Source organism: Equus przewalskii, chromosome 10, assembly GCF_037783145.1.
Source record: "Equus przewalskii isolate Varuska chromosome 10, EquPr2, whole genome shotgun sequence".
In the NCBI taxonomy this organism is placed as follows: Eukaryota; Metazoa; Chordata; class Mammalia; order Perissodactyla; family Equidae; genus Equus; species Equus przewalskii.
Genome location: NC_091840.1, coordinates 5359663 through 5377152, shown reverse-complemented (window position 1 = coordinate 5377152; position 17490 = coordinate 5359663). Strand labels below are relative to the sequence as shown.

Genomic DNA, 17490 nt, shown 5'->3' with positions numbered 1-17490 from the left:
TCTCTGCTCCCCACCACTCCTCATCTCACTCAGGTAAGAACCGAAGTCCTTTTTGTGGCCTGTGGCCCTGACATGCCCAGTCCCGTTCTCTCTGGCTCCTCCCTGCTGTCTTCCCACTTGCTTCCTCTCTTCAGCCCACCAGCCTCCTTGCTGTTCCTGGAGCACAGTGATCTCCGTCTGGCCACAGGGCCTTTGCATTGGCTGTGCCCTGCCTGGAATGCTCTTTCCCACATCTGGCTGGGTGAAAGAGCCAGTTTTCTCCCTCACATGGTTTTCTCCCTCCCCGTCTTCTAGTTTTTGCTCAAATGTCACCAGTGAGGTCCTCCATGATGACCTATTTCAAACTGCACCCCACTCTCCTGGACTCCCCGTCCTGCTTCCCTTATCACCTTCTCACACGCTGTGCATTTTCATTGTCTGCTTGTTCATTGTCTGTCTCCCGCACTGGGATGTCCACCCTGTGAGGGCAGAGATTTTCCTGTTTCACTTCTTTATCCCCGGAAGAGCAATTTGCACGTTCTCATGTTCAGTAAGTACTTGTTGAAGGAAGAAAGGAAGGGAGAGATGGAGGAAGGAACGAGGGTAGTTTGTGCACCCTTGGGTGCTTTGTTAAAGATCAATCTGAGGCGTTGTCCACATGCCGCGTGCCTGGCGTGACGGGGAGGTAGAAGCCATGTGGGGCTCCAGCCAGCTTGACCCGGGGTGAGTTGGGCCTGATGCCCGTTCTGTACGCTGAGAGGGTTGGACCCCCTGGGAATCCCGAGTCATTGCCGTCGGCCTCTGGGAGCCGGAGCCAGTGGCCGGCCGCTACGTGGGTGGAGACTCAAACATGGTCACGCCCTTGGACCTGGATTTCCTTCTGGGAATCCGTCTTAGGAAAAGAATCTTGACTTCCATGATCGTCTTGGTCACTGTGGCCTTTTTTATAGTGTCCAAAAGTTTGAGCAACAGTTCAAATGCCGGTGAGGGAACAGGTAGGTGAGTTACATCAGGCCCGCTTGCTGGGGTTCGTGCCGCCATGAAAGAGCATCTTGATGGGGAAATGCTGGGATTTTAATGGGAAGTGAAAGTGTGAGAAAAGCAGGTTATGTAATTATAAATATGGTGGTATTACATAGAGTGTGAAATTAAATAAAAATAAAATAGTGCAGGCATACATCTTGTATGTGGGTAATGAGATGACGGGTTTTTTTCCTAAAAAAAATTTTTTTTAAAAGCTTTATTTAAAAACTCAAAAATGCTTCTACACATTCCCGCCATCTCTGTGCTGGCCGGGCTGTGTGGACAGGAGAGCAGCTTCCCTAGGGGCCTGGGGGGTGGGGGGCGTGGGACACTTTACCTAGACAACTTTGGGCTCAGTTTTAAGAGGTGCCTCACTTCTCTCAGACCCCGTGCTGGCAGGCCTAAAACCCAGTGACTCTGACATTTAAAATAAAAGGAAGGGCAAAATACATCTAAAAACACAAATGAAAAGAAAGTTTAGATGGCAACATTTACTTCAAACAAAGCGGAATTTGAGGCAAAAGAACATTTAACAGGACAGAGAAGGTGGGAGAAATTTCGACCTCACTGATAATAAAAATTCCACTTTTACGAAATGGTTTAGCTCATCAAACTAGCAAGTATGTTTTAATTATAGGACTTTTATCATTGAGGGTACAGCCAAATAGACACATCTATATGCTACTATTGAGAGGACGATAGGAAAAGGTCCGTACAGTATGGATACACGTGATGGAATAAAGTGTGACCACTAAAAATCATATGTTAAAAAATGTTTAATGAAAGGCAACGTACTTGTCATGTGATCTACATATGAGACATGAGACAGGCACCTCCAGTAGCATCTCAGTGTGTCTCAATTATAAAATATGCATGTGAGATATTGAAAGAAAACCCTCCAGGAGAAGGCCGGGCCCTGGGGTGGGGCCTCTGTTCCCCACAGGGCGGCTGCGACACCCTGGCTTTGCCCCACTCACGGGGCACCGATCCCTTCCCCGAGGGATGAGCCCACACCCAACCCAACTCCCGCTCTGTCCCCGTCAATAGTGGGAAGAGTAGCATCTGTCTGTCTACCTAATATACACATCTCTGTGTGTATGTATTTATGTGCACTCATGCGTCACTTACAATGGGGACCAGTCATGAGAAAGGCGTCATTAGGTGATTTTGTTATCGCGGGAACATCACTGAGTATTCTGACCTACATGAGTATACAAACCTACATGGTATAGCCCACTGCACACCTAGGCTGAATGGTAGTAACCTTATGGAACCGCTGTCGTGCATGCTGTCTGTCACCGAATGTCATTGTGTGGCGCATGACTGTATGTGTATGTATATTTCTTGGTGCAGAAGAGAGGAGTCCTCTCTGCTTATGCTTGGGGAGGGGCTGGCAGATCCTTGGTCATCTGTTTGGAGCCCCTGCCCCAGCTTCGGGGGCTCTGGATGAAGGTGAGGAGGGGCTGAACCTGAGGAGGAGAGCAGTAAAAATGCAGGGGAGGCTGGAAACCAGGCTGGGGGCTTCCTGTGTCCCGTGTGGTGCGTGTGAGAAGACGACGGACAGAGAGACAGACACAGAGGGGCACATCTTCCCGCCCACGACGCTGGAGTCTCTGGCTGTATGTGTTTGTATCTCTTGGTACTTGTGTCTGCAGACACCTGTGTTTTAAAAGGAAAGCGATCAGTTTCATAATCAAATAACAACTCCAGCAAGCATGCTGGCCAGCTGCTCGGAAATCGATACCCCCTTAATTGAATGCAACCCTCATAAATCATGAGAGGAACGAGAAATTAAACCTCCTTCCCAAGGCCTCCTGGAGCTCGGTCCCGAGGCCAGGGCGGCGAGGACTGGCATCTGTGATTACCTCGTGGGGCAGGGGGAGGGGGCTCAGCCTCAGGAGGCCTCTTGGGAGCCTGGCCTGAAGGGAGTTGATGACTGTGCTGGCGGCCTGAGGGGAAGTGGCCACTGGTGCCTGGGGGGAGCCAGAGCTCCCGGCTTGGCTCTGGCCCATGGCCCTGGCCCTGGGTGGTGGAGGGAGCAGAGCAGCCTGCAGCTGGCGGGCGGCCTGGGGTGCTGGCTGCCTTTTCAGGGGACCCTGGGCCAGTGCCCAGAGCTGGCTGTACCAGGGTCAGCCTTGGGGCCAGCCAGCTCCAGCAGGCCACTTGTGCCCAAGCAAGAGGGGCTGGTGGTCAGTCTGTGGGCGTGAATTTGGGCAGGCGTGCACAGACTTAGAATACTACGGATACTTAGAATAGCGACTGGTGGTCCCCTGGGGTGGGGAGTGGGGTGGGCGGGTGACCAGAGGCCTGGCTGGGCCTTCTTGTACTTTCTGAGTAAGAAATGATCATTTTGGTGGAATGCTTGGTCCTTAGTAGGTTTTTGGAAGAATACACAGGCCCTGGTCTCCGCCTCCAGGCTCCCTCCCTCTCCAGGCTCATTCAGCTGTTTTGTAAATGCAGTGGGAAGGAGCACGGGGGCCAGTGTGTGAGTCCCTGCTCTGTCCCCAGCCCGACCTCGGGGAAGTCGTTTTGTCTTCTCTGGGCCAGTTTCCCCTCCGTCAAGGAAGGCGCGGGGCGGCAGGTCTCCGGGGTCCGCGCCGGCTCAAAGGGCCTGGGAGTGGAGAGTGCTGACTCCTGAGCCGGGGCAGGTTTTCAGGAGGCCACATGACAAGCTCCGGCCATCGAGGGGGCTGCACCAGGCAGGGAAGGGCAGAGCTCCCAGGAGGGCACCTGTTAGCCCGCTTCCCAGGAGGCGGGGACACTTGTGGCCTCGTCAGGAGGCGCCCGCAGATCCTGGGGAATCGCGTGCCCCCTACCACCCCTGCCCGGGGCTGCTCGCAGACCCTCCTGTTTCAGAGGCTGGCTCAGGCCACCACCGGCACCTTATGGGAGAGAGGTCAGGGCCTCTTCCAGGCAGTGCTACACCTGGGGTGGCCCTCGACCCCCACGGGTGTGTTCCAGATTCCAGTGGACTTTGTTGCAGAGCTGGCTGAAGTAGCAGTAATAATAATTAATGATGACCATAGATAATAGTAACAGCCACCCGCTGTTGGGTACTTATGAACTTTGATCTTGACCAGCGGCCCAGTGAGGAGGATCCTATCCAGGGCCATGACCCACAGAGGAGGGACCCGGGCTCAGCCAGGGAAAGGACGGCCCTAGGTCGTAGAGCCCGAGGGGGCCGGGCCTGACCTGCGTTGTCTGCACAGCCGGCAGCAGTGAGAGCTGGGCACCCACATGACTGCCTCGTTCGTGGGGCGTAGGGGGTGAAAAAGTCCCATGATTCTGCGTGGGGTCTCCACCTGGCTGGAGGCATGGTGGGACCATTCAGGCTCGTGTGTCAGCTCTGCTGGCCCCAAGAGTTTCCTGAGAAGGCAGAGTGTCTCCATGTTTTCTGCCCTTGCCCAGCCCCCGCAGTTTGCAGGCTGGGTGGGGCCAGAGAGCCTGGCTCTCCACAGGCTGGTGGTGCCGTCGGGGGGTCCTCCCGGCCTGGCTCAGGAGTGACCTCCTGCTGCAGCATCAAGTGCAAAGGCAGGGGCCAGACTCTCTCTGCTGGCAGCGCAGGCCCTTACAGAGTCCCAGCCTGGAGGGGGCAGTGCCAGCCCATCGCTCCCGGGCGGCCTCAGCAGGGCCAGAACCCTGTCCTCGCCTCTCAGATCCACTTACACCTCTGCTTAAGCGACCCTGGTGTCAGGAGACTCACCACTTTCCACGTGGTCCATTCTGTTGTCGGGCATCTCTAATGAGGGCTTCATCCTGTCCCAAAGGCATGGGACCTAACTTTGAGTGCCCACCATAAGTAATAATGAGAACCATGGAAGTAATCACTAAAATCAAGCTCTGAGCGTGCCGGGCAAAGGTAAGTGCATCATATCAGTTATTCTTCAGAGCAGCCCTGTGAGTGGCCTCCTGTGTCAGTCGGGCTTCTCCAGAGAAGTCCCACGAGCTGCTCTCTGCAAGCTGGAGACGCAGGAGAGCCGGTGGTGTCGTTCGGTGGGAGTCCCAAGGCCTGAGAAATAGCGGCGGTGCCTCGGGCAGGAGGAGATGGATGTCCCGGCTCAGGCAGAGAGTGAACCAGCCGCTCCTCATCTTTATGTTCTCTTAGCGCCTCAACGACGGGATGGTGTCCTCCCACATTGGTGGTGGGGATCTTCTTCACTCAGTCCACCAGTTCAGATGCTGATCACTTCTGGAAACACCCTCACTGGCACACCCAGGAATGATGTTTGACCAGATCCCTGGGCATCCCTTAGCCCCATCATGTTGACACAAAATTAACCATCACACCTCCTTTGACAAATGAGGGAGCCGGGGCTCAGAGGGGTCGTGTCTGGCTAGGACACGCAGAGCGGGGTCAGCCTGGCAGCCTGGTCAGCTCCTAAGCTCACGGCGTGTCTTACACAGTGCTGCTCCCTTCTGTCCCTTTCACGCCTCTCAGAGTCCCCCAGGAGGGCATGGGGATTCTTGGAGTGGGTCGACCAAGATGTGACCATGCATGTCCCCACCACTGAACAAGAAAGCAGCCAGCTCAGTGTGGCAGGTGTGGGATCAGGGCCAGGAGGTGGGAGGCCTTTGGTGACATTGCAGAGAAGTCCAGAACCTGAGAAGAACTGGAGTGTGCACCACCTTCCGGGGGGGAGTCTGATCTGGATTCAGACCTTTAGGTTCTGGCCTCGTCTCCGGCGCCCTTGGCGGGGGGAGCAGAGGGCCCTGGGGGCAGAACGAGGTGGGCCTTGTTTACCTGGATAGTGTAGCCGTTGGGGGGGTCTTGCTTGGGCTGCGGTTGGCTCTTCACCTCCTTGTGACCCTGAGTGCAGGCAAGAAGGGAAATGTCAGACTCTGCGGCCCATGGTGGTCCTGATGGAGCTGCAGACATGGGCACTGACACAGTGTGTTCGGGGGTCCCCAAAACCACCATTGTGTTCCATGCTTCACTGGAAGGACCCGAACTCAGCGAAGTTGTTGTTCTCACGGTTGTGGTTTATGATGTTAGATCTCCATCAGCAATGGGAAGAGGCGCGTGGAGCAGGTCCAGGCGAGACCAGGCACGCGCTGCCAGGTGTTCCTCCCAGTAGAGGCGTGCAGGCAGTGCTCAGTTCTCCCAGAATGACGTGTGACAACACACACTGAGTACTGCCACGGGGATGCTCACCTGAGTTTTGGTGTCTAGAGGTTTTACGGGGTATCAGTCACGTAGACATGACTGACCATCCACGTGGTGGACCTCCAGAGGCCCAGCCGATGCTGCGCAGCCCAAGGGCCCCCCCTAAATCACATCGTTAGCGTGGACTCTCTGGCTGGCCACTCTTATCGGGTGGGACCCTTCCAGGACTCAGAGGTGCCCTCCCATGGTGGGTGAAGGGCAGGCCTTTTTTGGAATGTGTGGGGTGAGGACAACCTTCACTGCATGCAGCTTGGATTCTTGGCCGCCCACATGTTGCCCCCTCCCTGATGTTATAGGCACAGTGACATCGTGGGATGGCACCCGAGAGTCACCCCACACAGACACTACCCAGACTGTCCTCACCCTGTCCCTTCTCTCTGATACCCTCACTCAGGGCGTCCTTGAGACTGGGCCTGCATCAGATTCTCCTGTGTCCTCCAGGCCCAGAGCAGAGAAGGCACGCAGTAAATACGTAGGGAAGGCACATGGTGGGCGGGACCTCCTCCCGGGGCATCTCTTCTGAGATCTCCAGCCTTCCTTCTCTCTCCCTGCCTCTCCCTGATGTGGCCCTGAGTCTTCACTGCATTCCTGCCACGCTGCCAGAAGCCCACCAGTTCAAGCTCATCTGAGTTAACCACCTTCTGCTTTTAAAATACGTGCACCAAACATAAAAAAGGAAAGGGATGGAAATATACTCGAAGTGGGAGGAATAACGGGCTCTCAGTCCTTGTGCCAGTTGGAGGAAGACTGGGGTGCATTGGGCAGTGGAAGTAAGGCTGAGGGCATCGTCCCCATGTTCCATTTGCCTGAGCAGACAGAATTCGAGGTTTGTACCCCAGGAACCGCCCTGCAGGGTTAGGGTGGATGTTGCCAGGGAAACTCCTTTGCCAGAACTCTTTCAGGCTTCGCCACCTGCAGGGGGGTGTTGGCGGTTATCCCAGTAGACGCAGCACTCACCAGGCAGCTTGGCTTACCGAGGACAAAGTGCTGGGGGCCCTGTACCGGCTTGTGAACTCTGCAGGTGTGTCCCGGTGTGTGTCTGGAAGGCCCGGCTCTCCGTCCTCCGGAATGCCTGTGGCTCAGCTGCCCCCGGGAACGTCTTCCCCCGTCTGCCCCTCTGCAGCACAGCAGCCGTTTCGGCAGGAGCCAGGCTTCCTGGTTGGAACCTGATCTTTCCACTTAATAGCTTTGTGACCTTGAGCAAGTTACTCAACCTTGCTGTGTCTTGGTTTCCTCATCTGGACCATGGAGCCATTAAAAGGAATCATGATGTTGTCATGAGAATTAGATGAGACCATGTACATGAAGAGCTTGGCAAGGGAGTGCTCAATGCCTGTTGGCTGTTTTATTATCATGATCATTCGCAGAACACTTTCCTCATGTCCTTGCAACCGTCTAGGAAAAACCCTGCCTCTCTGGGCTGCATCATGACCTCAGGCACCTTCTTCCAGAAGAATCATTAGAAATTGTGTTAACATCCTAGGGCTGCTGTAACAGAGTCCCACAGACTGACAACAGAAATGTGTTGTCGCACATCTAGCGACCGGAAGCCTGGGATCAAGGTGTAAGCAGGGCGCTCCATCTAAAGGCGCCCGGGGAAGATCTGGTCCAGGTCCGTCCCCGCCTCTGGCCGCTCCTTGGCTTGTGGCAACATCCCTCCAGCCCTCATGCGGTGTTCTCTCTGCGTGCGGGTTAGTGTCCAGATTTCCTCATTTTACAAGGACACTGGGCATGGTGGAATCGGGGTCCACCCCACTCCAGTATGACCTCATCTTAACTTCACAAATGACATCTGAAATCACCCCATTTTCCAATAAGGTCACATTCTGGGGTACTGGGAGTTAGGACTGTGATATGTGAATTTGGGGGCGGGGGGACACAATTTAACCTATAGAAAAATTATATTTTATGACCACATTGGTATAAAGATGAAGGCATTATCATTACATATTGAAACATTTTCTTTCAGCTACAAGTCTTCTTTCCTGATTTTTAAAGAAATTAAAACATGTTTGTGGACCCCTAGAAGCACTGTGTGCCCTTGCCCTGCACCTCCTGGGCCTGATGGAGAAGTCAGTCCCCCACCACGTGACACCACGGTGACAACGCCACGGCTCTGGTCCCACCAGCTGGAGGCGGCTGCGCCATCTCCCCATCCATCCCCCCTTCTTCTTTTCCACGTCGGCCCTTCCCAGGTCACAGAGCTGCTGTGGTTTGAGGCCTCGCGGCATCTACTTTTATCGTCATTTTCTAAAAAGCTTCTCAGGGAGAGAAGTCTAATCATATATTATTTGAAAATAGAAAGTGCTGTGCCAATGCTAAGTCCAGTATAATCATAGTGACGCCAAGTAATTCTGTTTTGCACAAGTTGAACTTGTTAAATCAGACAGATGCCATGTGTACTATTTAAAACCCGTGCAGCGATACGTTTCAAGCAAAAGCACTTGTCCTCTGAAACTGCTGAATCCCCCAAAAAGAAAAGTGCTGTGCTTGGTAGTTAGGCTTGTGATACTCCCTCTCAGGGGTGGCGTGACCACTGTAGGTAGGGAGCAAAAGCATCTCAAGCCTTTATTGAGCACCTGTTGTATGCTGAGTACTTTGAGGCTTATGTCCAAGCCACGCAATACTCTGCAAGGTAGTTGAGGTTGTTCAGATTTTATAGGAGCTGAGCCCTGAATTCAGGGAGGTTAGGTAACTTGCCCAAGGTCACACAGCTGTCAAGTGGAACCAGGATTTGACTCAAGGACCTCTGATTCCAAAGTCCTTGCTCTTTCCAATAAATCTCTGAGGAATGGGGAGAGCCACGGACCCAGGGCTTGGAAAATTAAGGTGTCCCCTCGTTGTTCTTCATCTCCCACAAAAAAGGAGCAGCAGAATTAAGCTCGGGCTTCAGCGAGGGGTCCATGGGTTGGAGAGAAGTTCCTGATAGCAGGAGCAGGAGAACCTGGACTCCCTTTTGGTGATGGGTTAAAAACCATTTTCCCTCAATTCTGCAGGTGGTAATTGTATTCACTTCCTGGGGCTGCCGTAAACGATGACCACGAACCACGTGGCTTAAAACAATGGAAATTGATTCTTTCCCCGTTCTGGAGGCTGGAAGTCTGAAATCAAGGTAGCAGCAGCCATCATTTCTTCCAAAGCCTCCGGGGGAGGGTCCCTCCTGCCCTCCAGCTTCTGGGGGCTCCAGGCGTCCCTTGGCTTGTGGCCGCGTCTCTCCAGTCTCTGCCTCCATTGTCACATGGCCTTCCTCTCCCTGTGTGTCTTCACGTGGTCTTCTTAGAGGGACACCAGTCATTGAATTTAGGGCCACCCTAGTCCAGTATGACCTCACCTTAACTCCTTACATCTGCACAGACCCTATTTCTAAATAAGGTCATGCTCTGAAGTTCCGAGTGAATGTGGATTTGGGGGGACCCTATTCAACCCGGTTCAGTGATGGAGCCCTGGGCATGTGGCCCAGGCTGGGCAGTGCCAGGCTCCACATACGCAAGCGTATCCCTGTCCTTGGGGACTCAGGACTCTATTGGGAGTTTCAGGCTAGCCACTCACAGCCACGCCCCAGGGGTGGGGGCTCAGGGAAGTGATCAGGCTCCCTGAGGGGGGACGGAGCGGAGCCTCCAGGGCAAGGTGCCTTCAGGAAGGCTTGCAGTGGGGCGGGCTCCCTTTCAGACTCTCTGGTGGCCTGGCACGACCCCTGCCTGGTTTCCGATGTGGGTTGTTTGTGCCCTAGGCTCTCTGGTGAGAAGTCAGGAGGGGCGCCCCGTCCTTCCCTGACTGGGACCCTCCTGTTGTGTCTCGGCCGCGTACGGCGCCAACCCCAACACAGCAGCCGTGAGGCCCTGGCCATCTGCGCTGTGGCCGTCTCCTTCGGTCAGCTAAAGGATCCCCTCCAGTCAGAGGCGTGTCCGTCCTGTCCGTTTTGGTTGGTGGGGAAAACGGTTCCACAGCCCTCGATCGGAACTTATTTCAGAGCCTGGTGGACGTCAGGGTCATCCCGTTCCTTCTCTGGTCTAACCCACGCATGCTCAGTGGGCGCAGATCACCCCTGAAGGGTGAGGTTTGGCTCTTGAGGGTGAGACAATCTTAGACATCACAGTGGTCTGTGGTCTTCCATCGTGCATCAACAGAGAAGCAGAATATCTGTGGTTTTAACATTTCAAGGGGGAAAGCAAATAGGAGAAAATGTCTAAAAAGGCTCCTTAGGGGGATGATAATGACAAAAGGCAGAGAAACCCTGGTCCAGCCAAATCCCTTTTGCTGCAGCTCCAGCCACACCACAATAACAGTACGATCGCTCACGCATACGGAGCTTGTTTCACGCAGGCGTGGCTCATCTGCGCATTTTATATCTCTCCTCGTTCAGTCCTCACTCCGACTCCGTGACGGAGGTGCCAGTATCCTCTCTATTTTGAGATGAGAACGGTGAGTCACAGAGAGGCTAAGGGACTTGCCCAGGGTCACACAGCTCGTAAGAGACAGAGCTTCAGCTCATCTCCTCGTGTTTTTCTGGAAATTGATGATGAGCCGACTTCTCTTCTCCACGGCCTTCCTTGACCATCTGAAGACCAAGGAGAGATATTTCTACTTCCTCCTGCCTGAGGACTTTTTGAGCAAAAGAAGCATCCATCTTTAGGTCTCTTCTCCTTCTTATTAGTAACCTCACAGGGGGCTGCTGTGGGTGGAATTGTGTCCTCCTGAAAGATGTAGTGAAGTCCGAACCCCAGAACCTAGGAATGGGATCTTGTTTTGAAATAGGGTCTTGGCAGAGGTAATCAAATTAAGATGAGGTCGTACTGACTCAGGGTGGGCTCTAATCCAATGACTGGTGTTCCTCCAAGAAGAGGAAATTTGGACACGTAGAGAGGAAGGCCAATGCATCTCCCAGCAAAGGAACGCCAAGGATCGTGGCCACCGCCAGAAGCTGGGACGGACTGTCCCTCAGGGGCTCCAGCAGGAACCAACCCTGCTGGCACCTTGATTTCAGACTTCTGGCCTCCGGAACAGGGAGAGAATAAGTTTGTGTTGTTTTAAGACTCCCAGTTTGTAGTACATTGTTACAGCAGCCCCAGGAAACGAATACAAGGGCAATGCCATTTTCCGTGAGAGTTTTAGTGTGTTTATTTTTAATAGGACTAACTGGACTGTGTATACATGTGTGTGCACACGCTTGTTTGCGTGTGGAGAGCTCGTCGCCGCCTCCTGCCACCTTCTTCCTCCCCCACCCCATGTCTGCCTCATCTGCACCCGTCTCCTGCACCAGCCGCCCTTCTCTGTGGATGGGACCACCTCCTTCCAGAAACGGGAGGGCAGCCTGAGAGGGCAGGCAGCCTCGGGGGGTCACCACTGTGCTTCCTCTGGTGGGCAGGTGGCCTTTACAACCCAGAATGGAGCCCGGGGGAAATCCTCCTGCACAGAGTTCTCCTTCTGAGCAGCAGTACGGACCCGGTCCTTGTAAACGGATCAACGGAGCTTAAACCGGGCCTGCAAAGCCGGAGGATGAGGCGAGAATCAAAGGAAATGGAATTCATGTGTTCAAAAAAGCAAGCAGCTTCTGGAAAAGGGCCCCTGGGTCTTGCTTGCACTGAGACCCATATGCCCGCAGAGAGAGATCTCAGTACAAGTTCTTGCAGTGAGATAAATATGTCATATGATGTCTAATAAACTTCTCTGAGAGCCGAGTAGTAATCAACACAAGGAAATAAATTCTCCCAAAATAAAGGCAGCACAAATATTGATGGGGGCTGGAGGGCTGTGATGTTCGTGGCAGTAAACTTGTTTAAGATCCTGGAAGAATTCATTCTTGGGAACCCAACAATAATTTACTAGAGGTTTAATAGTTGCCAAGTCCCCAGGCTGCTTTGGGTGGAATTTATTTTGGCACGATACAGCTCCTCTGGGAGGAAATAGAGAAAGACTCAGGGCAGCCGGCTGTGCCCAGGCAAAGGGCTTCTATCACCTGAGGGTCCCCGGGCAGATGCTGTCCAGGCTCTTGTGTGGAGTTCCTCTGCCTTCTTCGGTCTCAGGCTGCCCTTCGACACATGTGCAGACACGCCTGGCTCATGCAGATATGGGCTTTCCCATATGGTGTGATGTGTGTGCATTGGATGGTTAGGGAGCCCCTCCAGCCCAGGCTGGGCCGGCAGACGGCTCTGTTTCCTGGCCCGGCTTTCTCCATCACAGCATTTTGGTTGGTTGCAGGGCAGCATTTGGGTACCGGGAGCATGACAGTCCTGCTGAGGCCCTCCCAGGAAGGCTCCGTTGGCTCACCCCTGGCTTCTCCCACTCAGGTTCCCCCCTGGGGCCAGCCTCATGGAGCGGATCCAGGCCATCGCCCAGAACGTCTCGGACATTGCCGTGAAGGTGGACCAGATCCTGCGCCACAGCCTGCTCCTGCACAGCAAGGGTGGGGGCCAGGGGGCACCCCTCTCCCCTCAGGAGGCCTGTGTCGTGGGTGGGACGTCTGGGATGGGGCCCTGACTTCTCCCCACAGCAGCTCCCCTGGCTCCTCAGGGCCCCGACCTGGCATGAGGGTGCTGAGGACAATGGAGGTCCCTGGAGACCTGGGTGGCCCCTTTGTTCCTCTTGATGTGGGAGCAGCAGGCTGGGGGCTGCAGGCCCTTCCTCTGCTCCCCTCAAAAAGTTGGCGGTACGTGAGGTCTGCCCATCCAGGCAGCTGGTTCATAGCCATTTAAGCCAGCTCCTCACTGATTCTGAACCTCCTAAGGTGGGTGGGTACGGTGGCAGAGGGGGCAACCCAGGCCTGGGGACCCCTCGGCTGTGGCCTTTTGGGTGAGAAAGCTCAGGGGAGAGCAGTGTGCTCTCCTGCCCTTGCCCTTCCCACCCTGGACCAACCCACTCCTCGCTCTCCACCGGGCTCCTCCCCGGATCCATGGCCTCAGCAAGTTGGCCTTCTCTCCCTGCAGTGTCTGAAGGCCGGCGGGACCAGTGTGAGGCGCCCAGTGACCCCAAGTTCCCTGACTGCTTGGGGAAGGTGGAGGTGAGTCCTGGAGCTGAGGGTGGGGGTGACCAGGAGGGGTGGGCTCCTCCTCAGGGGCCGTGCCCCAGACTGCCTCTGGGACTCCACTCCTGGCAGGGATATCCGCTAGTGAGGGTCTCTCTGCCCCGGACCCTGACCCTGGCACTATCTGGCAGAGGCTGACCTCCAGGAAACAGCCTCTCTGCTTGGGCCATCTGCCCGGCCCTCCTGCTCAGGTTGCCCGGGATAAGTCAAGTTTCAGGGTTTTCAGTACTTTCTTACAGTAAAAGAACTGTTAAATATGTGTGCACCACCACCCAGCCTGCCTCCTGACAAATTCAGACAAGGAGTAGACTCAGTCTCTGTCCGCATTCTCCTGGCCCAGCCAACCAGCTGGGCTGAGAGCCCCTCCCACCCCACCTCTGGCTGCGTGAAGTCTGTCCATCCAGGGAGCCAGTCCACAGGCGTCAAAGCCAGCTCCTGCTGGTTCTGAACTCTCTGAGAGGGGCGGAGGGGTGGTACTGCACACCTCTCCCTAGGTGACCACGGGGAATCACAGTGGGTGGGTCCTACCCTGGTCCCAGCTCTTGCACCCTCAGAGGCTGCTCCCACGCTTGGCCTCAGCTGAGTCCTGTCCTCAGTAACGGGAGTGGGCAGCAGAGGGAGAGGTATACCAGCCGGGCCCCGTGTTGCTGCCCCCCCGCTGTTTGCCCCAGAGCTTTGCCTGCATGTGCCCTGACCTGTCTTCGTTCTCCGGAGTCCTCCTCTTTCCGGGCCTGGGGGATAGTGGTCCTGCCCTGTCTTCCCTGAGGCCCTGGGACCCTGGTCCAGTCTTTCTTCTCTGCTGCTGGCCCTTGCTGCATCTTTACAGTGGGCCTGAGAAGCCCCCTCCAGAAGGACCTCATTGTCCCCAGGGACATGCATGCAGGGGGCCCATCGAGGGTGTGGGTGGGGCTGGCGACAGCTCCCTGGCCCAGGCTGGCCCTCTCTGCAGTGGATGCGCGCCCGCTGGACCTCTGACCCCTGCTACGCCTTCTTCGGGGTGGATGGCACCGAGTGTTCCTTCCTCGTCTACCTCAGTGAGGTTGAGTGGTTTTGCCCCCCACTGCCCTGGAGGAACCGGACGGCCACCCAGACAGCCCTCAAGCCTCTCCCCAAAGTCCAGGTGGGCCTGGGAGGCGGATGGGCCAGTGAGGGGCTGGTGGACAGATCTGCTGGCATCCCCGGGTGGGACATCCTTCGGGGAAGCTGGGAGGAACGCTTAGTCCCCCAGTCAAAGGAGGCCGCCAGCTCTGCTGGTGGGTGGGCAGGTCCTACAGTGCCTGTCCCACCTTCTGGGGATGCTGCAAAGCTGGGCCTACGTGAGGGGCAAGCTGGGGCCTGGAGGCACCCCTTCAGTGGACTAAAATAATAGTGATAATAGCTGTCACTTATTGAGGGCTTCCTGTGTGCCTGACACTGTATGTACTTCAATCTCCCAGCAGTCCGTATGTGATCGTATTTGACAGATGATGAGTCTGACGTCTAGATGGTTGAGTTAACTTGTTCAAGGCATGCAGTTATTCTGCCTCCCCTGAAAGGTGGCCTGACCTCCCTGCTGTCCGAGCCCTGGCTCTGACCACTACACTGACTGCCTCCTTGTAGCAGCTGGGATCCCTGGGACCATCATGACTGACCACCTCCAGAAGGGCTCAGGACAGGAGGCTGATCAGAGCTGAGCAGGACAGACCACCTTGGCTGGGGGGGTGAGAGCAGGGCTCCCCAACTGTGGGGGCTGGTGGGCCTCTTAGAAAGGGCCGGAGAAGCCAGAGCAGGCCCCAGCCTCATGGGGAGGGTGCCAGCCCCTGCCTCCAGGGCAGTGGGTGACGGCGGTGGCACGGCTGCAGGTCTGAGGGTTCGACAACTGAGGCCTGCGCTCCCCTCCAGGCAGTTTTCCGGAGCAACCTGTCCCACCTCCTGGAGCTGATGGGCAGTGGGAAGGAGTCTCTCATCTTCATGAAGAAGCGGGCCAAGCGGCTCACGGCCCAGTGGGCGGTGGCCGCCCAGCGCCTGTCACAGAAGCTGGGGGCTGTCCAGAGGGACCAGAAGCAGGTACTTACCTTCTCCTTGCGTTTGGGCAGCTGAGCTCAGAGGAGGAACTAGCTCAGGGCCCCCGGCTTCCAGGTGGGCACGGGGTCTGCCCTTCGAAGAGTTTTATTGAATTTACTTGTGTTGGAGCAGGGTGGGGGGAGGCAGGCTCAGCAGAGACGAATGTGGTGGTCCCTGGCTCTTTTCACGTTTGGGGCAGAACAACAAGCCCTCTCCGCTCCATTAGGCGTCCTGCATTCTGTAGACGTTTGTTCTTGTTAAGCAGAAAAGTCATGGCACTTATCTGGGATGTTGGGATTAATGTAGCCTGTTTGGGGGAGATTCATTGGTTCGTCTGTGCATCCGTCCGTCCATCCATCCAGTACTGTCTTGGCTCTCACATCACCTGTTTGTTTCTTTCAGAGCCCCTACCATTTCATGAGACTGTCTCTTGTCTGTGTTTACTGTTGTCCTCCTCTTCCATCTGAACGTAAGAGCCTCGAGGGCAGGATGTGGCCGTCTTGTTCGCCTGTGTCCCCAGGGCTGTCACTCTGCCTCTTGGTTCCCCCGCGGTACTCTGGTGCCAGAAAGCGCCTGCCCAGGCACAGCCTGGAGGCAGCATCTGCTGCTGGCTGGGTCACCCTGGGGGTGGCAGGGCCGAGTGCCGCTGCTCCTCCACGCTGACCCGCTGTGTCCCCCCCAGATCCTCGTCCACATCGGCTTCCTGACGGAGGAGTCTGGGGATGTGTTCAGCCCGAGGGTGCTGAAGGGAGGGCCTCTGGGGGAGATGGTGCAGTGGGCAGACATCCTGGCCGCTCTCTACGTCCTGGGCCACGGCCTGCGGATCACGGTGTCCCTGAAGGAGCTGCAGAGGTGAGTGCTGGGTGGAGGGAGAGGGGGAAGGGGGCCCTGTCCCCCGGGGGCCCCTGCTCCACCTGCAGGTCCCTGGGAAGCTTCCTGGTGTGCTGTTGGATAGCGACATTCCTCATTTCCTCCTCCACCTGCTCAGTCTGCCTCCCACCCGACCCCCTCCTCCTCTGCGCTGGTCGTGTTTGGGAGGCACCAAGGAAGTGAATTTGCATGGTGCTGTTCAAACAGGGTCCTGTTCTCCATCCTGGGGCCCATGGGGGCCCTGACGTTTGCTCTCAGGGGTTGACAGATGTTGCTTATGGAATTGAGCCGCATCACACAGATGGGGTCCCCTCTGTCTGCCATCCTGGTCGGCTGGGTGCAGCCTCGGGGTTTCACTTCCGGAACTGGGCTCCTTCCTGGGCCTATTCTGGGGGCTGGGGGCCAGAAAGACCTGGAAGGTGGTGAGGTGGCTGGTGATGCCTTCCGCTTTCCCAGTGCTTGCCTTCTCAGTGTCCCTCTGATGCTGTTGGGGGGGACACTTGTGGTTAGGGGGGCTAGGATTGTGTGTGTGCACTAGAATGATGGGGTTTATTTTCACTACTGTATCTGTGGGCTGTAGAAGTACATATGCTTTTTCTTCTTTTATTTATTAATATTTATTATATGATATTTGATATATACAAAAATATACATAGCATGTGTTATGAAGCACGAGACTAGCGTGCTCTCCCGTGATTCCACCATCCACCCTGAGAATGAGAACATGACCAGGACACTTGTGTCCGCCTGGATGCACTCTCACCCATCCCTCTGCCTCCCCCTTGAGGAAACCTATAACTTGGATTTTGTTTTTATCACTCCTTTGCTTTTTTTAAAAAATTAGTTTTTCCCATACTCCTGCTTCCATAAACAATATATAACTTAGTTTTATTTTGTTTTGGTTTTGCAGCTCTGTAAAAATGGCATCTGTCATGTGTAGTCTCCGAGACTTGCTTTCTTCACCCATGATTATGTTTCAAAGATTTACCCACGTTATTGCATGCAACTCTCTTTCATTCATTTCCACTCCTGTCTGATATTCCATTATGTGGCTGCACTATAATTATTTATCAATTTTTCCTGTGTAGATTTTTTTTTTCCTATTTTTACAAGTTATTTTGGATGATGCTGTGGCAGACATTCTTGTACATGTCACCTGGTGTACCTGGGTCAGACTTTCTCTTGGGTCTAAACTTAGATGCACAACTGTTGGGACTTGGGGCGTGTAAAGATTCACCTTTACAAGATAATGCCCATTGTTTTTCTAAGTGGTTGCACTGATTCACTCCCGCCCGGCGTAGGTTCCCAGTGGGCCGTGTTCTCACCCACACTTCGTGATGTCAGCCTCCCTAATTGAGGGTGGGAAGTGGATCCTGATGTCTCGTTGTGG

General features: G+C 55.1%; 1 protein-coding gene across 2 annotated transcripts in view; it reads left to right on the top strand.

The window, feature by feature from the left end:
- The window catches only part of MGAT5B (alpha-1,6-mannosylglycoprotein 6-beta-N-acetylglucosaminyltransferase B), a 75780-nt gene that overhangs the window by 17580 nt on the left and 40710 nt on the right, over nt 1-17490 (top strand). For both annotated transcript variants that reach the window (XM_070559899.1, XM_070559898.1), the window contains exons 4-8: nt 12454-12569; nt 13090-13163; nt 14137-14307; nt 15069-15233; nt 15913-16082. In XM_070559899.1, the coding sequence (XP_070416000.1) occupies nt 12454-12569; nt 13090-13163; nt 14137-14307; nt 15069-15233; nt 15913-16082 (696 nt within the window). The remainder of the gene's footprint in view (nt 1-12453; nt 12570-13089; nt 13164-14136; nt 14308-15068; nt 15234-15912; nt 16083-17490) is intronic.